This window comes from Ostrinia nubilalis, chromosome 5 (genome assembly GCF_963855985.1).
Source record: "Ostrinia nubilalis chromosome 5, ilOstNubi1.1, whole genome shotgun sequence".
NCBI classification, from domain to species: domain Eukaryota; kingdom Metazoa; phylum Arthropoda; class Insecta; order Lepidoptera; family Crambidae; genus Ostrinia; species Ostrinia nubilalis.
The window spans coordinates 9,705,073-9,728,494 of record NC_087092.1 but is presented as its reverse complement, the minus strand read 5'-3'; the positions used below and the strand labels follow the sequence as shown (position 1 = coordinate 9,728,494).

The following is a 23,422-nucleotide window of genomic DNA, read 5'->3' as shown; positions in this document are numbered from 1 at the left end:
GTCTTTCGGCTCGTGGTCGCCACTCAAGAACTTTCCTGCCCCAGCGGCCATCAGCTCTACGAGCTATGTGCCCCGCCCCGTCTATGTCTATATGCGCTACGATTACAGGGTATCATTTTGCATAGTCGCAAGACTTCACTCCGCTGCTGTCAAATCAATGTCGCATAATGTTATCGCAATGTGTGTGGCCCTTGGCCAAATCACAGAAGCCTATGCGAAGAAAGAGCACTTGAATGACAATGAAAATCAGGGTTACCATTTTATAAGATCTCCTCACTATTGAGGGTAACAAAGTAACATTAATAATCTAGCCATTAATTACATTTATTACCTATACGAGAAAGTAAAGCAACATGCGGTTTTATTTTAATTTGTAAAATATTTGTAACAGTTTGTTCCAAGTTTAGTTTTACAACAGTATTGCTGTTTCAGCTGTCACTGTGAAGCTTTGGGAAAATAAATAAATAGAAAAAATATTAACATAAATATTTATTTAAGTTTTTATGTTCATTATCATAATATGCCAATTTAAGTTACACTGTGTGACAGTCTTTGACACTAAACAAACTCTTCAGCTTAATAATACCTACCTACAGGGCGTTTTTATAGTTACTCTTGCTGATGAAACAAGAAGGGTTGATTCTACTACTGAAATACAACTACTTTTCTTACAGGACCAATATCAAATTCTCAAAAAAATTCACATCCTCGTGATGGTGATAATTTCTATGGAGAGGTTTTTTTTTTATATTCGGTCTCTTGGGATAAGTTATTCCATTTGAGCAGTAGAATTAATCCTTTTTATTCGATCACATATAAAAACAACACAAGTGTTTAGGAAAACTTCTTCTTTGGTATGGTATCACTACGGAGTTATAATGTCGGCAACTCTGTATCACTGACTTGTAACTTTCAAACAGTATGAATAATAAGGGCACCACATTGGTTTTCTTTCTGAAAAAAGGCTTTCACTTTTAGTACTAACCCTTTAGCACTATTTCATTGAAATAAAAATACAATAAACGCACAGAAGACTGAAATTGAGTCAACTGACGTGACATTTATAATTTGTTGACATTATGACAGTTTGACAAGACTAGGGATTGAAAAAGTTTTAATTGAAAAAGTAAAATGACAATTTATTAAAACGATTCACAAGGATATAATCGATTAAAAATATTTATAAAATGTACATTGGCATAGATTATGAGAGATTGGCAACTATACTAGGTTGATATATGTTTCTCACACTTCAACTGGCATTGGATTCAACATCGGATTCTGACACTTTTACAGTTATGATACCATGAATATCAGTTTATGGTCCTAATTATTTTAATTTTATTTACGACCTTCGACCAGTTGGACACTTTAGATAGCTTCTTGTAATAGTGTCAATATCTTTTTAGCTTTTAACGCAAATCTAGTCTTAAAATCAGTTTAATCGATTTATTTTATTTTCAAAATCGATATTTTATTGTCTATGATGGCCGCAGGAACATCACTATACATGGACTCCCAGCAATAAAGTACGGTAATGCCTCGTACAGATTTTATCGGCAAAAATTATGGAACTTGATAGGTTTTAGACCATGCCACGCACCAAAAAGTCCGGAAGTTGTAATAGTATTATAGAATAAACGTTTAAAGACTTATTTGTTTAATTTTTCAATGCTTAAGTGTCCATTAGAATGAAAGGGTGCTTAATATATTTAAAAAAATAGAAAATAATTATGATGGGTTAATGTTTTTGGGCGGTTTTTAGGCGGTTTCTAACAATGTCCTTTTCAACATGGGCATAATGTAATAATAAGATTATAATATCCCAATAACAAAAGAAAAATAAAATTCAGCTTACATTCAATTTCGTTTGAATTAATAATACAAATCTTAAATCAACAAACACGAGTAATTTAAACCAAAGAAGATTATTAGGTTTCTTGACGTACTGCAATGTGATGTGATCACTTTCTGGAGAATAGATATGATGTCTAATTATCTAAATCTATTCACTGATTAGCTACTGGGCGCCGTGCCTTGCACCGAGCCCATTATCTGCCCGAATCGGGTAAAGTTGCGTTGGCCGTGCGAGCGATTTGCCTGCGCTCCCGTGACTAGTATGGGTGGGCAACACCGCTTTGCTTTGGCAAAACGCCGCCGCTATTTTTAATGAACCTTGAGAACAATCGCCCTTGCCGTTTAATGCAAGGCAACGTTAGGAATTGCAGCCTATCCTCACGAACGTCACCACAAATCTATTATTTTCACTCTATTATTAACCGCCCATCTCACCTTCCCTTGTATAGCTATACTATCTTCATCCCACATGTTTCCCGTAGCGCTATTTTCGGATGACCTCATCATACGTTTTACGTCCGATACAAATACCTCTTTTGAAAGGCGCTCGACGGGCCGTATAAAGTTAAATGTCACTGCGCGGCCGTAATCGCACCTTTGTCTTTATATTTTTAGCCATAATAAGAGTGCCTAATCGTAGTAATGCAGTGTGGCACACCACCAACATAATACAAATATTTAACCATTTTGTTACCGTTTTCCTTGAATAGGTAGGTACTACATACTAGTAAATATTTCATTACCTACATATCTTTACAGGATACACATACATTAGTAAAAATAGGAAATATAATGTACTGTATAATTCATTAGCATTCAAATATAGCTACATTAACTTCTTATTAATATTTTACAAACGCAAAATATTTTTATACGGTGCAAGATGCTCCCATTACCGTTCTTCGTATTAATTAATGAGCACATTCGCTTCCTTGAAAATACTGTAGATTAAAATAGCACACAGTGTTATTTTATTAGAATTATCCTGTTTATGTGCTGTTTTTTATTTCTTTACTTTTCCCGCTCAATTGATATAACATGATTGTGTAAGGTTTTTCATAGAACTTGTAAAATTAATTTCAGTGTTTCATCATAAACATAAGATGAGTGTTCTGTTTTTGTTATTGTTTGATGCCATCTGCGAGTTTATCGTTGCGTTGCGTAGAGTCCCCAATGAGTAATCGTGTTTATGTGGAGCGGCGCGGCGCACAGTAGTTTGATTTTAAAAATAGGTGGACATACGATCGAAAGTCATAATTTCATCGAAACAAAAATTGTTTTGGATAGCATTTTGAATGCTGATCAACATTTGTTATTATGCATTTTTCGTAAAAACGAGCCTTTCATGCTTAAAAAAAATATGACAAAAAAATTTGTATGGAGAAAAATCGTTTTTATTTTTTTTCTGGCCACTGTTGCAAACTGTAGCCGTCAAACCTTATGTAGTCGTAAGTACCTATGGTGCCTAATATTACTACATAAAAATTTTATGCGGGCACGCGCGGCGAAGCGAGTAATGGACATGCAAAATTTTAAATATTTTTATTAATGGATTATTGATTTTAATGCACTTAAAGTAATTATTAATAGGAAAATAGACTTAGTCTAACTTAGTACAGCCCCCTATTACCTCATTTCACTCTAAAACCTTTCAAACTAGAACCTAAGTTTTTAGGTACTAGGTAGCCTAAGTCGATTATTGACATTATAATATTCACTACTGGTCTACTGGTTATGGTGTAAGGTGGATTAGGTAGATATGTACCCTTTTACCTAGGTATATACCTACTTCTTGGCACGTATAATACCGACAGACATGATTAAAAAGTCTTCAAGCAAGAACCCTTAACTGCAATGGTTATGAAATATTTTTTTACTTTCTAAAGTAGCCCTGAATAGATCTTTATATCATTTTGACTGTCATAATCGATTACAGTAGGTAGTGGGTTCAGTAAGGGTTGAACGGTTATAGTAAACAATACATTTTTATCACTCTCTATTAAAGTTAGTCGAATAATTCTAGCATAAATGGGAATACCCGCAACCCTGTTCCACACATTATTCATCATCCATCATCATTTCCACAATGGCCGGTTGGTGGCGACCTGCATCCAGCGCCTTCCTGCTGTATGAGGTCGTCAGTCACCATGTGGGTGGACGTCTTACGCTGCGCTTTCCGGTACGTGGCCTCCACTCCAGAACCTTGCTGACCCATCGGCCGTTAGTTCTGCGTACTATGTGCCCTGCCCATTGCCACTTTAGCTTGCTAATCCGTTGGGCTATGTCAGCGACTTTAGTTCGTTTACGGATCTCCTCCTCATTTCTGATTCGATCTCGCAAAGAAACACCGAGCATAGCCCTCTCCATAGCACGCTGTGCAATTTTGAGCTTATTTATAAGGCCTATATTGAGAGGCCACGTTTCCGAGCCGTATAGCCACACATTATTGCAGATCCATTATGTTCACCTCTACCTATAGTTTTATATGCCAGCTAACGTACACAAACTGCTGATACATGGTGCAGATAATGTGATAACATTTTGGTGTACTGGCTAACTGCCTATTGGATTCTTTCGGAAAAAGTATGTGAGTGACTTAGATTATTTTGAACACTCTGTTCAAGATAAGTGAATAGGTTAAAATAAATTTTTTGATTGTTTTTCGAACGAAGATAATAATTGAAGACATGAAGGGAAGAAGGTGATAAATGTCGGATTTCAGATTTTTCTCTGTTCGATGCTTGGATAAAGGTGTTATATTTCAAACCTTATGTTTGAGGCTACTTGATGAAGGTGTTATGTACGTTATCTTTTTTGATAGACGAAGGAAAAGGAACTTACAACTCTTTAAAGGAGCCAAAAAAAGAATCACTTTTTGCGAAAGTATAAGTATATAACTTATCAGAAAACTGGAAATTATAGTTATATCAAAATTGAAACTATCCCGCTACCTACTGTAATCGATTATGACAGTCAAAATGATATAAAGATCTATTCAGGGCTACTTTAGAAATTAAAAAAATATTTCATAACCATTGCAGTCAAGGGTTCTTGCTTGAAGACTTTTTTTAATCATGTCTGTCGGTATTATACGTGCCAAGAAGTAGGTATATACCTAGGTAAAAGGGTACATATCTACCTAATCCACCTTACACCATAACCAGTAGACCAGTAGTGAATATTATAATGTCAATAATCGACTTAGGCTACCTAGTACCTAAAAACTTAGGTTCTAGTTTGAAAGGTTTGTGTGGAATGAGGTAATAGGGGGCTGTGCTAAGTAAGACTAAGTCTATTTTCCTATTAATAATTACTTTAAGTGCATTAAAATCAATAATCCATAAATAAAAATATTTAAAATTTTGCATGTCCATTACTCGCTTCGCCGCGCGTGCGCGCATAAAATTTTTATGTAGTAATATTAGGCACCATAGGTACTTACGACTACATAAGGTTTGACCGCTACAGTTTGCAACAGTGGCCAGAAAAAAAATAAAAACGATTTTTCTCCATACAAATTTTTTTGTCATATTTTTTTTAAGCATGAAAGGCTCGTTTTTACGAAAAATGCATAATAACAAATGTTGATCAGCATTCAAAATGCTATCCAAAACAATTTTTGTTTCGATGAAATTATGACTTTCGATCGTATGTCCACCTATTTTTAAAATCAAACTACTGTGCGGCGTCGAGTGCACTCCAGCCAGCGCGTCGTCCCTCCGCGGGCCCAGCTCCGGCCTGCGCCCGCGCCGCACAGTGGTCTGAAAATGAAGCTCCCATACCATAGAAACTTAATGTCAGAAATTAATAAATAAAAATATGTATTGTGTTTAGTATACCTCCCTTTGTTTTACTAATATAGTATGAAGGGTATGAGTAGCTCCATGTGTGAGAAAAAAAATATTTTAATTTTTTTTGTATGGAAAAAAACACTTAAAGTGTATTTTTTTTAAACTGAATAGAACTGAAGGGCTGGTACTCACATGAGCTATTGCACCATACACGGCGATCAAGATGACATACAATTCTTGTGCCTTTGGGTGCCGCTTTGCATGTACCAAGCTTTGGAAATTTTGAATTTTCGGTAGGTGATTTTTCAAGTCTTTGATGTTATTTTATGAAGTTATTAACCGCTTTCAATACGAGAATAGTATGTAAATTAATACTCATATAACTAGGAATATACTAGGGATATTTTTAAATATTTTTTATTTTGAAAATATAAAAAAATAAAACGTTTAATCATTGAATGAAGTAACCAACCAGTCGGTAACTGACATTGTTATTAGTTCATCATTTCAGCCATAGGACGTCCACTGCTGAACATAGGCCTCCCCCAATGCTTTCCATGTTGATCGATTGGCAGCGGCCTGCGTCCAGCGCTTCCCTTCTACCTTTATGATGTCGACGTCCCACGCTGCGTTTTCCGGTACGCGGTCTCCATTCCAGAACCTTTCTCCCCATCGGGCGTTAGTTCTGCGTACTATGTGCCCTGCCCATTGCCACTTCAGCTTGCTAATCCGTCGGGCTATGTCAGCGACTTTGATTCGTTTACGGATCTCCTCATTTCTGATTCGATTTCGCAAAGAAACACCAAGCATAGCCCTCTCCATAGCACGCTGTGCAACTTTGAGCTTCTGTATAAGGCCTATAGTGAGAGGCCACGTTTCCGAGCCATAAGTTATCACTGGTAAAACACATTGGTTATACACTAGTCTTCAGGCATTGACGTATTTTGGACGAAAAGATGTTGCGTACCTAGTTTCCCGAACGCTGCCCAGCCGAGTTGGATTCGACGATTGACCTCCTTCTCAAATTGGACCTACCTAGCTGGATCGTTTGTCCGAGGTAGACATACTTGTCGACAATCTCGAGAATTGAGCTCCCAACTGAAACTGGGTAGGGCGTAACATGGACATTCGACATAAGCTTCGTTTTGTCCATGTTCATCCTCAGACCTACCTGTTGGGAAACTCGATTAAGGTCTTCGAGCATTGTGCCAAGATCTTCCAACGATTCTGCCATATCCACAATATCGTCGGCAAACCGAAGGTGAGTGATGTACTCGCCATTAATGTTTATGCCGAATCTTTTCCATTCCAGGAGTGTTATTAGTTACTAACCTGCTAATGACGTTTTAATGAAAATAATAGAAATCAATATTGATTGAATAAAGAATTTAAAAAATCGAACTGCCTAATAGTCCAGTAGAATTACATTTGAAATCGGAAATAATTCCTACAAAAGATTTTATTGTTTTAATAGCTTCATTTGTTACCCATTAAGACTATCCTAAATTTTCGACTTCGACGGAGTTGTGCTTAAGTGGTGGGGCCCCCGAAAGGGGCGTTTTTTCGGTTTTACGGTTATATCGCGTAAAGGACTTACCCTATCTAAAACTAATAAATAAATAATAATTCATAATACATATTATGTATTGGACAAACCGTTCTCGTGCTTATCTTCGTAAAAGTACAAAATGTACGTATAATTATTGACCCTCTCTACGTCCAATGACTCGTCACTCGCAGGCTCCCAAGCCTTGTAAAGGGCCGACTCAACCAGTTTAACCCTGTCAAGGCTTAAGAGCTGGATGCACCTATCCTTGTTCGTCCTAGCCGTTCCTTAACTGCGGTTACTGCACCTCTTCCTCGGTTGAGGCGGTCCTTTTCAAAACTTGGAATCCTGCGGGTATCGAGCCATTGGACGTGGAGAGGATCATTAATTATACGTACATTTTGTACTTTTTCGAAGATAAGCACGAGAACAGTTTATCCAAAATATATGAATTTGGTCTTATTCAATGCAGGATTAAATGCTCTTCATCCGTCATGAAGACCAGTTTTCGATAGGGTAAGTCCTTTACGCGATATAACCGTAAAACCGAAAAACGCCCCTTTCGGGGGCCCCCACCACTTAAGCACAACTCCGTCGAAGTCGAAAATTTAGGATAGTCTTAATGAGTAACAAATGAAGGCATTAAAACAATAAAATCTTTTGTAGGAATTATTTCCGATTTCAAATGTAATTCTACTGGCCTATTAGGCAGTTCGATTTTTTAAGTTGTTTATTTAATCAATATTGATTTCTATTATTTTCTTTAAAAGTCATTAGCAGGTTAGTAACTACTAACAATGTCAGTTACCGACTGGTTGGTTACTTCATTCAATGATTAAACGTTTTATTTTTTTATATTTTCAAAATAAAAAATATTTAAAAATATCCCTAGTATATTCCTAGTTATATGAGTATTAATTTACATACTATTCTCGTATTGAAAGCGGTTAATAACTTCATAAAATAACATCAAAGACTTGAAAAATCACCTACCGAAAATTCAAAATTTCCAAAGCTTGGTACATGCAAAGCGGCACCCAAAGGCACAAGAATTGTATGTCATCTTGATCGCCGTGTATGGTGCAATAGCTCATGTGAGTACCAGCCCTTCAGTTCTATTCAGTTTAAAAAAATCCACTTTAAGTGTTTTTTTCCATACAAAAAAAAATAAAATATTTTTTTTCTCACACATGGAGCTACTCATACCCTTCATACTATATTAGTAAAACAAAGGGAGGTATACTAAACACAATGCATATTTTTATTTATTAATTTCTGACATTAAGTTTCTATGGTATGGGAGCTTCATTTTCAGACCACCGTGCGCCGGTGAAAGGGAGGTTAAACGCTACGGCAAGACGGATTGCGGCAACTTTACTAAAAATGGCGTCATTCATACATTTCGCGGTTGCATTATATTTAAAAAATAATTATTGCCGAGTACCTCATGCGAATATTGTATTGCTCGATTGAAGGACGACGTGTTACGCGTGCCGGTATATTATGTGCGTGCGTTTAGGTGTAATTTCTTTCGATAGATATTTTAGTAGGTGGTCTTATTTACATGTGGTTGATGGGTTAATGTTTTTGTTGCAGCCTCAATGAGTGCTACTTCGCGAACAAAGGAGCGGCGTTGGTGCTGGGCGGCGCCGAGCGGGGCTGTGCCGACCAGCGCACGTCGCCCGCGCGCGCTCACCCCCAGCCCGATATACAGCACCACCTACAATCCATGTTTTATCTTTTGCGACCTGAAGAGACGCTCAAAATGGTAAATAGCTTAAATGGCATGAAGCTTTATGACACTTTCAAATAAGAAGTAAAGAGGCATGAGGAAACGCTGGCGCGGCGCGACTAACTTCTAACTAATTTGAAGGCGCCCTTATGCTCATAATGAGATGTTATAATGCTCAGTCATATTATAAAATATTCAATGTGCTTTTAATTAGATACTGTAACTACTACTGTTTTAACTTGATCAACTTATTGCACAACTCATCAATCTAATTTTGAAAGGTCTGGCTGTCCAGAAAACTAGTTTACATTATGTAAAATTCCTGTAATATTAATTGGCGAGTTTTAATTTTAATAAATTAAAATGCATGCGTAACTTGTCGCTGAAACTGAATAATGGCTATTTTCCAAAAGAGTGCATGTTTTTGGTTAGTTTACCAAAGTGAACCCGCTGAAAACCAGTATCGAGGCGCGCGTGTGCACCTTTTTAGCACAAAATATTTAATTTGTTTATTTTAAGTTTGTTATTATTTTTGTTTGTTTTGTGTCGAAAAAAGATTTTTATGTTCTATTCTAAGTGTGAATTTGTCCAAAGGCGGTGAAACTGGAGAGCGCTCACGCGGGTCGCACGCGCTACCTGGTGGTGGTGTGCCGCGACGACGAGGCCGCGCTGCTCGGCATCGACTGCAACGAACGCACCACCGTCGGCCTCGTGCTGCGGGTCCTCGCCGACACGTCGATCAAGCTTGACGGCGATGGGTGAGCGCTTTAAATTCCTTAAAGAAAGTCTAGGGATGTCACAAGCCAGACCAGTCGATCCTTGTCGCCATTTCGGTCAAACTTGACGGCGATGGGTGAGCACAGAACACTTTAAATTATTTTAAAAAGCCTTTTTAAAAACTTGTGGGTCCTTGTCGTCACTTCACACAAGCTTGGGTAAGCGCTTTATATTCCTTAGCTACATTAGTAAATAATAACGAACGCTCCAGCATCGGCTTCGTGCTGCGGGTCCTCGCCGATACGTCGATCAAGCTTAACGAGGTTAGCGTTTTATCTTCCAGTTTATACTGAAGCGAACGTATCCTAAACTGGGTTTTCGCTGATAATTCGGTTAAGCTTAACCACGATGGTTGAGCGCTTATTTTCTAGCTGCTTAGATTAACAAAGCAAAGGACACAGGCGCAGTTTGCCTTGTGCCGTAGATCTTCGCTGACAGGTTGATCAAGCTTGACGGCGTTAGGTAAGCGTGAGATATTTTTATGTTTCACGGTTATCAGTTATAGATTTAATGAAAATATACTGACTGAATTACAGATGCAAGTAAATGATTCATATTTCCGGTAAAATGGCATACAAAGAGGAGACGAGTCACGAAAATCTAAAACGCGACGCTACTGATGACGATATTTCTATCCTACTAACCTCGTAATAACTCTTTTGTGAATTTATTATGCCAATACAAAGCCATGCTGTTAAACGTAACAGTAACGCTACCAAACATGATAGTCCGCTGTATAATAACAAGAAACCATTTTGTCCACATACATTTAAGTGAGCTAAGAACAATAACTAATTAGGGATTCATTGTCCACAGAGGGTTCAGCGTGCGTGTGTGCAACCAACAACACATATTCAAGCCGGTGTCGGTGCAGGCCATGTGGTGAGTGGAATCGTATTGTGCTCACTAAAACTAAATACTTTTGTTTATCTACACATTCCATGTGTGTAATGATCCTCGTTATTTAATTTTAACCATTTACTTTATCTACTTTACGGGGCATTAACGGTTCTATTTTGATGAGCTTTCTAGTACAGTATATGTGTCCTAGAAATAACTGATAGATAACCAGAATATTTATTTGCACAACACGAAAAAGGATACTGGTATTATGTCAACTGTTTAGGTGTAATGTGAGAATACTAACTAGGCTTGTATGAATTTTCTTAGGTAAATAGTCTACTCGCTCGCAATACTCGCTGTATACAAAAGTCATAAAAAATAATTTTATCCTCAGTAACAATATTGAATGCTATTTTAGACATCCCAACATTTTTCCACTAAATACCATTACTTCAGGACAATGTCAGTTAGAATCAGCCCAAGAGTTACTGTCTCTTTGATAATCTTACGAGATTATGTACTAGTGACCTGGGGCAGTTTCAAATCTATTTATTTATTTATTTATTAGGTACACCAACAAAGTCACATACATAATACAGTTCATACATTTTAACATGGTTTAACACATGATACGTATATGACCTCAATTACAGGTATACACAGCATTTCTTTTTACAATGTTAGGGTAATTATACACTAGTAAAAACAAAAATCAATTGAATAGAGTTTAGAGTTTAAGCACCGAACAATATAAAGGATTTAGTAATTGTTCATTTTGTTCGGTGCCTAAGTCGTTCCGAATACAGGCTTGAGTTTTGACTTAAATTTAGGGAGGCTGTCACCGAAAACGTCAAGACCGGTGTCTGTGTCTGGGTTGCCAGCCACCGCTTTATTATACGTTGCACACAACCGGTTAAGTGGCGAGTTTTGGCCTAACTTAGTTTTGCACAAAGGGATGTGAAAGAGGTCTCTACAGAGATAGCGAGAACTTTGCCTTGGAACACGAAAACGAATTTTTCTAAAAATCTACACATTTTATGTATTGAAATTACTAAAAGAGCTACATATAACAAAGTGGTTTGAATACAGTTCCAAATGACATCGATGATAGTCTTATGTCGTCGATGAAAGTCTTGTTATTGTTGTTATTATATGTTTCTTATTTGTATCAGATACACCAAAATAAAAATCCAAAACCTGCCCAAGCGTAACAAGTTTCAAGTCGCATTAGGCTCGGCGCAAATGGGCCACCGACCACAGCCACCGGTGACCAGCGACGGCGACCCATTTGCGGCGAGCCTTAAAGTGTAACATCTAGGTTTCCGTGCATACTTGACAAGAACATATCCTTAAAAATAAGAAAATCTTTTGTTTACAATCAGTTTCTACCTTTTTGTAGGTCGGCGCTACAGACCCTGCATCGCGCGAGCGGGCGTGCCAGGGAGCTGAACCACTTCGCGGGCGGCACGTCGCACGCCTGGTGCGCCTACTACGAGGGCCACGTGGACTCCGACCGCTCCTGCCTCAACGAGTGGCACGCCATGGACTGCATCGAGTCCCGCCGCCCGCCCTCGCCCGACTCGCTGAGACTCAAGTGAGTAAGGCCCGTCCCCACTACCAGAGTAAATACAAATGAGTAGGTCATCTTCATAGAAACGCACCGAGCGCGGTTTGTATGTGAGCGCGCGCCAATACGTATGCGGCGCGCACGCACACACTGACAAAATTCAGCGCACCTCACCGCTAATCAACGCTATACAGTGTGAGTCACGTTAAAGTGTACATATGAAAAAAGATGAAACTAGACCTATTTTTATCGACAAAAAAGAGGTCAAAAAATTTTTGAGATTTTTTTTTATTTTTTTATAGAATTTTTTTTCTTCCAATTACTTATTGTAAAGAAAACGTAATAACTTTTAAACTAAGCGGTATATCCTGATAAAATAAAAACAGTAATAATGCTTAATAACAGGCGATACTAAAAAAATACATAAAATATTCAAAAAAGGCCAACAAATAATAAAAAATGATACTTTTTGAAAAAAATCTGTTTAAAAATTCGTGTTTTTTTGGTTATTTGATAAATTTCTCCAAAAAATGCCCCTATAACCGGTGGTTTTTATTACTTTGTATTGTTCTCTATCGTATTGTCTTTGTAAAACCAAAAATCGCATGTCTCTATCCCTATCACAACATTTGCTATGATCGTTTGAACAAAGGCCTGCCACAACATTATTCTCCGCTACAGGTAGAGACAATTTTAATTTTAACTAAAATGCTTATTTTACTTCGAAATCTTTTGTTTTATTTGAAATCTAACTTGTCTTTATCAAAATTACAAATCTAGAGCCATTTTCAGTTTTGTTGTTAACGAAGCGTTGAATGGCGCACCCGGAGAGGCTTAGTTCAAACGATCATTGCAAACGTTGTGATAGGTATTTTATATATTTTTTTAGTATTGCCTGTTATTAAGCATTATTACTGTTTTTATTTTATCAGGATATACCGCTTAGTTTAAAAGTTATTAAGTTTTCTTTACAATAAGTAATTGGAAGAAAAAAAATTCTATAAAAAATTAAAAAAAAATCTCAAAAATTTTTTGACCTCTTTTTTGTCGATAAAAACAGTTCTAGTTTCATCTATTTTTATATGTACACTTTAACGTGACTCACACTGTATTTTGTCAGTGCGTATTGGCGCGCTCATATACAAACCGCGCTCGGGCGTTTCTATGAAGATGACCTACTTATTTGTATTTACTCTGCCACTACGCCGGACCGGTAAAACTCCCGGAAGGGCTAGTGGCTGTACAATTTGTATGAAGCTAACATTATCCCTCGGTAAATGCTAGAATTACCGGACCGGAGCAGTGTGAACGAGTTTGTCTGGTATCAGTCCAATACCCCCTCGCGTCATTCGGCTCGCATTTTTTGATAAAAGTAGACTTGTCAACTGTCCTATTTTCTTGCGGGATCCGGATCCCGCAAGAAACATAATGTGAACACTCTGTCCGGCGTCCAGGGTCCGGCTTCCGACAAATCTGCCGGTCCGGCATAGTGGGAACGAGGCCTAAAGCCTGTCCACACTTGAGCAGTGCTGCGCGGCGCGGCATGAAGCCTCAAAATGTTCTTACGAACCTTTTGTGATGTATGACCCCGTAGCCCTTCAAGCCCCGTGAATCGAGACACAATCAATAAATTGTTACGCGGTCATATGACCGCTTGGGGATTGATAGGACAAGGCGCATTAGTAACGTGCAGCGCTCGAATGCGACCACACCTTATAGCGGTGCCATGGTCTTGACTCAATGGTCTGCAGGGCTTACACCTCAAAAAGTATTGGCTAAACGCTTCTTGCCCTCACTCGCCTCGCGGAGACTCAGATGACTATCTGGACTGCACTCCAGTGACACGTATTCCGAACTTTGATTGGTCCTGTTAACTTGCCCGGCTGATATAAGACGCATGTTGGTTACAAAAATGATAAAACCACGAGTTACTTTCCTGGATCAATCCCGGAAGTTAATATTCTCAGTCACCATAAGTCACTGAGTCACTGACTGAACATTTGAACAATGTTCTAAATCAAAACATAGCGGCATACTTTTGATATTCGGCCCACACACACGTCAATAAGGAAAATTCAGCGGAAGGAAACACATGGAATAACAGTATTCGATGTTTATTACCTAAAAGGCTATAATTAAAGAACGGTATTTGTACGTAACAGATCACGCATACGAGCGCCTAGACCTCGTTTCTCGGCCTCGAAAAGGATCGGACGTCGGCCGATGCGTTAATTAAAATACGTTACTTGCATGCAAAGATCAATTATCATATTTCTGTAGTATTAGGATAATTTGAGGAACAGAATCGTTAGTGTTTCAGTATTATTTGCCTTGTAACACGGACATAGCAAAACGATACAATGTTTGTGAGAAATCTGAAATAAGGACTAGCTGAGATGGCTATAACACTGTTTGTGCTGATCTAAATCTATTATTTTTACATTGTCTTGATAAACATATCAAACAAAAAAGAATAATCCTCCACGTAGCGTTAATATTTTATTGTCTAAAACGCATGGCCGTAGCTAGGGGGGGGCATTGTGGGGCAATGCCCTACCTTGAAACCACAATGCCCTACCTTAAAAATATCTAAAACTAAGATAAATTATTATAATTAAATTGTTTGTTCATAGTTTGAGAAAAAAAATGTAGCGATAGGTATCTAAGTTTGCAACAAAATTTATAATGTGATGGTAAGACTCTTGTATTGGTTCAAACTAAAGCCGATGAAACGGAACGCACCAATGACAAATGTCATGATGACATTTTGCTGAATAAAAACAAAACGTCAAAACAAAAACAACCTCAAATGGATATTGTTTATATTTTATTGAATTTCAGGTGTTTTATCAGTGAATGCAAAAAAAAGTGTTACATTCTTTGTTCTGTGTATAGATGGCATTCGAAGCGCCATCTCATGAAGCGATGGGTTTATACAAAGAATTAGAATAGGGCTAGTCGGGGAATCCCCTTTTAAACCTGACCTAAAGATTGATTATGATTGTTTGTAGTTTGGTTAAGTGAAGTGTACGGTGAAGAGTGCTTTAGACAAAAATCGATACAATTGTTATTTGTATTGCTATAAATTGAAGATTCATTTATTTCGCGATGGATATACGGGCTTTCTTTGGAAAAAAACGAAGACTTGAGGAGCAAATTGACCACGAAAAACCTAACTGTTCAAAACAGGTGGAAGCACCAAATACAATCGCTACTCCTAGTTCCGTAGCAACAGGTAACGTTAGCTATGGTATTCCGTCTGATATTGCACAAATCGGAGAACCAATAGAACAAGTTGTTTTAGACACATATCCAAAACAACACAACAGGGCCTTTGTTTCCGATTGGTTCAAGCGTTATAAATGGTTGCAGTATTCTGTCGAGAAAGATGCTGCTTTTTGCTATCCATGCCAGCAATTTTTACCTCATGGAAGCAAACAGACTTCGTACACTTCCACAGGATTTAGAAACTGGAAAAATGCCACTGATTCTAAAACTGGTTTTCCAAAACATGAAAAATCAATTTCTCATATTCAAGCTATGTCGATGTGGCAGGAGAAATTACAAAGAATATCTACATCTAGCAGTGTTGAAACGTTAATAAATCAAAAAGTATTAGAAAAATATAGGTATTATGTAAAGTCTATCATGGAAGTAATACAATTTCTAATTGTCAACGAATTAGCTTTGCGTGGAAATTATATTTTGGAAGAAGAAAAAGAACAAGGATTATTTCAGAATTTATTTGAATACACATGTATGAAAGATCCAAATTTGAACGAGGTTCTCACTCATATACCACAAAACGCAACATATCGTTCACCCGAAATTCAAAATCAAATAATTCAAGCAATGGTTCAAGCGGTACGAAGTTCCATTGTCAAAGATATTAATGAATCTGACGTGAAATGGTTTACTCTAATGGAAGATGGGACGAGAGATAAAAATAACCGCGAAAATATTGCATTAGCAATACGCTACGTCAAGGATGGTGTCGTCAATGAGTCGTTGCTGATGGTTAAGACTACTGAAAATCTTGATGCAGCCACTTTCACGGAATTAACGTTAAATACTCTCACGGAAAATAACATTGACCCCTCTTGTATGCTTAGCCAATGCTATGATGGCGCAAGTGTAATGAGTGGGAAAGTTTCAGGAGTTGCGACTAGAATAGAAAATAAATTGGGCCGAAAAATTCCTTACGTCCACTGCTATAACCATCGCTTGCACTTAATAGTCATCAGGACTATCTCAGAAATGACTTTTATTCGTTTATTTTTTGACCAATGCATCATGTTACATGAATTCTTTCATCATGGCAAAATAGCTGCCTTATATGATGGAAAAAGGATTGGCCGACTCCTCGAACAACGCTGGTCTGGACATTTAGCAGTTACAAAAGTTGTATACGATAATTATTCATCGATTTTGCAGACTTTGAAAGAAATTAAAAATGGCAGATTCAACGGTGATGACGTCGCCAAGAGTATAGGTATTAAAAAAGTCATGCTTGATCTGGAATTCCGAATAGCCATGGTTGTGGCCAAAAAAATCTTATCCACGCTACAACCTGCAGACGCAGCTTTGCAAGCCCGAAGCGCAGGATTAAAAGATGCCATAACAATCATAAAGTGTGTCAAAGATGAAATTATTAAATTAAGATCAAATCAAATGTATAATCAAATTCTGGAAGAAGCTAAGTCTTTAACAAGCAATGACTGCGGCGAATCTGAAAATAGGACACAGACCTCGAAGAGGCAAGTAAAAAAACCAAATCGGATGGATGACTATTTGACGTACACCCCCTGTTCCTCCGCCAGACAAAATATAGATGAGAACGACGAGCCATTTAAGTCTGAGTATTTCGAAACGTTGGACATTTTAATTGCTGAATTACAAAGAAGGTTTTCGGACAACGATGATTTAATTAATTCGATTGCAAGTCTTGATGAGTTGGATGTAGATAAAATGGTTCCACTGAAAAATTTGGGTAAGTTTAAAAAAAAAAAATAATTCAAAAAAATTGTCATGTTCAATTTACAATTTTAACTAATTTTTCAGGTCTGAAAATTCCATCAAGAGAAGAGGCTAGTGTGGTTAAAGCTTACTTGAGTCGTAACGAGGATATAATGGAAAATACATTGCAAGTTTTGTACAGGCAACGAGAGGCGTTCAAAGATACATATGAACTTTTTGCGTCTGTGGCGACCATAGGATGTAGCACTGCAGTGTGTGAATCTACGTTTTCAACTTTAACTGCAATCAATAGGCCTCAAAGGCTGTCAATGGGTCACGAGAGAATGGCTGGTATGGTATTTCTGGCCTTTGAAAAAAAAAGAACAAAATCAGTTGATCTGAACGAAGTTCTTCGCATTTTTAATAACATGGCGAATCGTAGAATTCAGCTGTTTTAAATGTTTTTTATTATTATGTTAGTTAATTATTATAATAAGTACGCAAAAACAATGTGATCTTAATGATATTTTTGGTCGTTTCTATTTACTCGTATCACCCCACCCAATAATTAATTATTACCTCACTCTCACTCAGACGTGGATCTCTACATCCAAATCTGGAAGTTCAACCATCTTATTCACTTGTTCTTCATCATTGAGGATTTAATAGTTCTTAGATCCATGCTCATGCACTGTCACAGTAATTATTTGTCTACGAATAACTATTCACATGATGGTGATATACATGGTGATTGATTTAGGAGCCCGTGTTTCGACGGCAGATCAATTATGATAATTTTTTTACTTCCGCCCTACCTGTAACTAATGCTGCCCTACCTCAAATTCGACCCTAGCTACGGCCCTGCTAAAACGTAATATCAACATCCTAAACTAGATAATTTGGTAGAATTTTCCCTGAAGTAATGAAAATGAAGGGTCTCATCCTCAAAAGTGTGTGTATTTTTCCAGTCCATTATTATGTAGAAGAAGTTATGATAAAATCCATCCATAACTGTAAATAATCACTACATAGTATAAAACAAAGTCGCTTTCCTTTGTCTGTACTTATTTTTTACGATTATTACGAGTGATTTTTATTACCATTTCATATTAACCCATACATGACGACTTTATGCTTAGATCTTTAACACTAGTTTTACATAAACAACGTATCTAATGTTATAATCGCATCGTTTCCAGGCCACGAGAGAGAGACGAGACGGAGCGCGTGATCCGCTGCACGCTGAAGGAGATCATGATGAGCGTGGACCTGGACGAGGTGACCAGCAAGGCCATCCGCGGCCGCCTCGAGGACGAGCTCGACATGGACCTGGCCGAGTACAAGTCCTTCATCGACCAGGAGATGCTCACCATCCTCGGCCAGATGGACGCGCCCACCGAGGTCTTCGACCACGTCTACCTCGGCTCCGAGTGGAACGCCAGCAACCTCGAGGAGCTGCAACGCAATGGGTAAACATCACACTCGTACATTCACGATTCCACACTTCGCAGGCGGACGATTGGAACGGAAATTTGCATTGGACCCGAACTGATTTTCACATGAGATTTAAAATAAAAATGTTACACTTCATTCAAAACTACCGTTTTGTTTGTTTCAGGGTGAGACATATTTTAAATGTGACGAGAGAAATTGACAATTTTTTCCCTGGCATGTTCGACTATTTAAATATTAGAGTGTACGACGACGAGAAGACTGATCTACTGAAACACTGGGACAACACGTTCAAGTACATCAACAAAGCCAGGAACGAGGGCTCGAAAGTGCTCGTTCATTGCAAAATGGGCATCAGCCGGTCCGCTTCCGTGGTGATCGCCTACGCCATGAAGGCGTTCAACTGGAACTTCGACAGAGCCCTGAAGCACGTGAAGGCGAAAAGGAACTGCATCAAACCGAACGCCAACTTCCTCAGCCAGCTCGAAACGTACCAGGGCATCCTCGACGCGATGAAGAACAAGGAGAAGCTGCAGCGGTCCAAGTCCGAGACCAACCTGAAGTCGCCCAAGGCGTCGGCCAAGGCCGAGCACAAGGCGTCCGAGCCCACGCCGCTCGTGCTGGCGCTCACCGGCTCCTACTGCGGCCGGCCGCGCTCCTGGGCGCCCGACACGCGCCTCGCCGCCCAGCTGCGCGCGCCCACCTCCGTCTCGCTCGAGAACCTCTCGCTGGCCTCCGAGACGCGCCACATGCTCATGCCCTGCGCGCACGGCTCCTACAGCGTCTCGCCCAACCAGATCATCCGCCTCAAGGAGGACGGCGCGCCCTGCGTGCGCCACATCGTCAGCGAGATCGAGAACGCCGCCTCCGAGCGCCGCGACTTCCGCCGCCACCAGCGCCTCAACTTCGACGCGCCCGCCGCCGACGCGATCGCCCGCCCGCCGCAGCTCTCGCCGGCGAGAACCTCCGCCCTCAAGTGCGCGCCCTCCGAGGCCGACCGCATACACACGTGGGACCCCGGGGAGGCGCCCTGGCCGCGAGGCGAGGACGGCAGGAACGCCCCCGACAGTGACAATATAGTGAAAAGTGACAGTGGAATCGTGGACGTGAAAACGAAACCGAGTGACGCTTTTTCGAACTCGTTCGAGCGCAACCTCGACGGCTCGCCGGCGCGCGGCGACGACGACGCGCCCCCGCCCAGCCGCCAGAGCTCCTGGAGCTCCAGCGACAGCGCCGTGGTGGCCGACCTGCGCCCGCGCGCCGACATCTCCGACAACGAGCGCAAATTCAACGAGACGTGTGCCATACTGCAGGAGCTCGCGAGCGCCGCGGCGCGCATGGAGCGCTCGCGCGCGCGCGGCGCCTCCACGTGGAGCGGCCGGCTGTCGGCGTCCGCGCCCGCCGACACGTGGCTGCGCGCCGGCCTGCGCCGCCGCCGGCCCGCCTGCGCCTCGCACGGCGACCTGCCGCGCGCCGCGCCCGCGCCGCCGCCCGCGCACCCCGCGCGCGCCGCGCCCGCCGCCGCCGGCCTGGTGAGCAACCTCAAGAAGGAGTTCGAGGCGCGCTCGGAGGCCGAGGCGGCGCGGCGCGGCAAGGCCCCGCGCGAGGCGGCGGGCGACCTGTCGGTGCGGCTGCTGGTGGACCAGTACGAGCCGACGGGCGGCGCGCGGCGGTCGCGGCCGGAGACGCGCGCGCGCGTGCGCAACTCGTTCTGCGGCGCGGTGCGGGGCGCGGGCGGGGAGCGGCCGCCGCCGGCGCCCACCGTGGTGTCGCTGGCGCCGCTCGACTACTCCGATGTGGTGGTCTCAACTGTGATGTCGAAAGCTCAAAACAAAAAACAATTGCAACACGGAAAGACCCATCCGTTGACGAGGCTCAACTTGAATCGGTCGAGTAATAGATGTTCAAATCCTGTGTATAATACTATGTAGAAGTATTTATGTTTTTTATTTATTATGAATTCTTGCCAAACTCGATATTTTATCTTTCTAGAGTTTTATAACTATTTACAAATGAAATCACAGTGTATTTGTCTATCACGTAAATTGTATTAAACGGCTGTTTGTGCGTAGCGAAATGTTAAAGAGAGAATAAATTCAAAATAGAACTGATGTACAACTTTTAAGTTTTGAGTTTCTGTACATACACCTTATCCCGTAAGAGTATCGGTTTTAAAACCATGTGTGAAAAATTTATGAATGATGAATAAAAATGTGACATACATATTAAATTGATTTATTATAAATTAAAGTAAAATAGACACATCTGACGCTATAAATATTATATAAATAGATTTTTACAGTTTTAAGACTTTTAATATTATCCGAAATCAACTGTTTGCAGCCTTTTGCCAGTAACAAAGGCGACTCTTGGAGTATTTTCAATTTCGCTTATCCTTTTGTATGTTTCAGGCACTTTTCTTGGTTTCCTTCTAATTGTGCCGTAGTCGAATGCATATATCCCTCCAGGATTATTTCGAATTGAACATTCTGTCTGAAAATTGTCATCATCGTTATTTAGTTCTTTCAATCGGCCTTCTAGATTTGATTTTCCGCGAATAACAATTACAACTACAAACGATTTTTCAATAACACATCTACACATAACTATGTGCATTACATACATTGTTTTATCTAAAGCCTGGTCCATGAGCACGTAGAATCCCGTCCAATGACCCCAAACTACCCATCCCTATCGCTCGCGCGTAATTATGTTGCTGTCGCGACTGTGCGAGCGCGACAGCAACATAACATCAATGTCATATACAATAAGACACCCAAAAATTTACGTTTACATTTACGTAATAAGTTCAAATAATAAGAAAGAACTTACTATCTTCAGATTAATATCTACAACTCTCATCATATTCGAGTCAGACCCTCCACACACAATTAGATTGGTTCTCGGGACAAATTTGCCACAATACAGCTTTGACTGGTAATTGTCAGGAACTATTGTTTCGATTAGTTTACAAGACCCATAATCCCAAAGTTGAATACTTTCTTTGTCTTGCCAAGAGCAGGTCAATATCTAAAACGTCAAAAACATTTTACTTATAAGTATTTGTTCCACTTACTTATTGTGTCTACTGAATTACATTAATGTAAGGAATTATGGCCGTTTTCACCATCAATCCCTAATTTTTGAGTGACCCCTATGGTAACAAATAACAGGGATTTTGTTTACATAGGGGTCACTTAAAAATTAGGGATTGATGGTGAAAACGAGCATTAGAGTACTTCTAGTTACCTACGTAAAGCAAGCTCTTTTACTGCATTACCTGTTTTCCTGGCTTATCAAAATCCAGTCCCTCCCCGCACATATGTATACCGAAAAAATACCTAGTCGCATAAGGTTGTCTATCATCCCAGCACATAACAGTGTTGTCCCAGCCGCCCGATATCAACTCGTGATGAGATTTAGGATTGAACGCACACGCAAAAATTCTTGATGTGTGTCCGTCTACTATGTTCTTTCTTTGACTGTAAATAAAAAGCCAAGGTACTGAATCTATTTTCATAAATACTTTCCTTAAATTCTATTTTTTATAGCTAAAGTGAAGGTGAGTGACACCTTGAATAAAATGCTCTTTCTTGCGTCTGTGCTTCCTCGTCGTACATATTTAGCTTGGCATCGTCTCCGTAGGTTATAAATTTCGTATAATGTGGGTGGTAACACAGTCCCAAAGTCTGTCGCTTTTCTCGTATTGTGTAAAGGCATTGATCATATTTATATTTCCAGCACTTTATGCATCCATTTACATCTAAAAATAGATTTTTTAAGTGCGACGTTGAAAAATAATTATAGGATTTCTACCAAAGAGATGACGAACAGTAGGTACTAACACGATGACAACAGCATATTTGTTATAGGATGAGCTTTGCTCACTGGGCGATGTTTGATGGCGGTAACAGGGCCTGGGTACGCTCGACACTCATCGTCGACCAGGGTGTGTGTGCAGTTGCCGGTATTGCAATCAAAAAGCCTGATGGTGCCGTCTGTGAAGCCAGCAGCAATGTCGTTGACATCTTCCGTATATTTACAACACATTATATCTTTGTTGGTATCTCTGCGGAAGGTTTTAGGTATGTAAGTACGTGTTAAATTAAGTATATTATGCATTCGCTCTATTTTTGATTATAGCAAACGTTAATTGAATTTCCTAGTTATCACATAGATACAACGTACCTACTTCGTTCGTTTCAGCTGCTGCGCTGCCTGCATATAAGGGCTTCCCGTGACTTTCACTATATTACTCAGACTAAATACGATAATAAACAATTAGTATCAGAATTAGAGATAAAGAAGATAATTTCGTCAGGTTTACCAATGTCTCCATTGCTCAGTGGTAAAGATCAGGCGCCCGGCAACCGCCAAAATCGTGGGTTCGAGCCCCCATATCCGCACCAGCCTTGGAGGAAGTAGATTTTCAAATAGCATTATGGGGCCTTATCTCACTTACATAATTGAAAGGACATTTACATCACCCTGGTATACTTGATTTTGTTCAGCGTGAAATGATCTTTTCTCTACATGAGGAGTGCTCGTATGTACGGTTATAATTTCCTTTTGGGGCGCGCTAGCATTACTTTTTATGTACGTATTGGTAACTGCAAAGCTTTTCCTTGCAGACTTCATGCTAGATGGAGCCATAGGTCCTGCTTGAATCTTCCGCCGTGGTTCCATGACTCTGCATGTTAAGTCTTAGATAAAATTTCTCCGAAACATAAAAATTACAATGATTTTTTTGCACATTATCAACAACAAAAATTTTGACAATTTTTTTTGTGACGTCATTAAAATGTGACTTAGAAAGTCAAAATGTAACCAAAGACGAACAAAGTAATAAAAGTCAAAGACAAAGAAGAACGGTCACGCCCCATACAAAAAAAACCCAGACC

The 23,422-nt window shown here is 39.8% G+C and overlaps 2 protein-coding genes and 1 long non-coding RNA gene across 6 annotated transcripts in view; 2 read left to right on the top strand and 1 right to left on the bottom strand.

Moving 5' to 3' along the window:
* LOC135071886 (uncharacterized) overlaps positions 1 to 20,646 on the top strand; it is a 32,374-nt gene extending 11,728 nt beyond the window's left edge. Inside the window, exons 3-8 of the mRNA XM_063965737.1 lie at positions 8,791 to 8,962; positions 9,521 to 9,684; positions 10,520 to 10,585; positions 11,946 to 12,140; positions 18,269 to 18,538; positions 18,688 to 20,646. Coding sequence (XP_063821807.1) covers positions 8,791 to 8,962; positions 9,521 to 9,684; positions 10,520 to 10,585; positions 11,946 to 12,140; positions 18,269 to 18,538; positions 18,688 to 20,452 — 2,632 coding nt within the window. The 3' untranslated portion in view covers positions 20,453 to 20,646. The remainder of the gene's footprint in view (positions 1 to 8,790; positions 8,963 to 9,520; positions 9,685 to 10,519; positions 10,586 to 11,945; positions 12,141 to 18,268; positions 18,539 to 18,687) is intronic.
* On the top strand, positions 14,638 to 17,595 carry LOC135071877 (uncharacterized). Its single transcript, XR_010257340.1, has 2 exons — positions 14,638 to 17,103; positions 17,175 to 17,595. It is a non-coding gene; the product is annotated as an uncharacterized LOC135071877 (long non-coding RNA).
* A 194-nt stretch (positions 20,647 to 20,840) lies between the features above and the next one.
* On the bottom strand, positions 20,841 to 23,317 carry LOC135071891 (uncharacterized WD repeat-containing protein alr3466-like). Of its 4 annotated transcripts, none has more exons than XM_063965748.1 (6): positions 22,984 to 23,317; positions 22,367 to 22,590; positions 22,095 to 22,284; positions 21,802 to 22,003; positions 21,354 to 21,551; positions 20,841 to 21,014 (listed from the first exon to the last, which is right to left on the bottom strand). In XM_063965748.1, the coding sequence occupies exons 1-6, from the start codon at positions 23,205 to 23,207 to the stop codon at positions 20,841 to 20,843; spliced, it is 1,212 nt and encodes a 403-aa protein (XP_063821818.1). In that variant the 5' UTR covers positions 23,208 to 23,317. The 4 variants fall into 4 exon arrangements, 3 of the variants coding, with proteins under 3 accessions (XP_063821818.1, XP_063821819.1, XP_063821820.1); XM_063965749.1 differs by lacking the exon at positions 22,984 to 23,317 and adding an exon at positions 22,849 to 22,951; XM_063965750.1 differs by lacking the exon at positions 22,984 to 23,317 and adding an exon at positions 22,710 to 22,833.
* Positions 23,318 to 23,422: the final 105 nt, after the last annotated feature.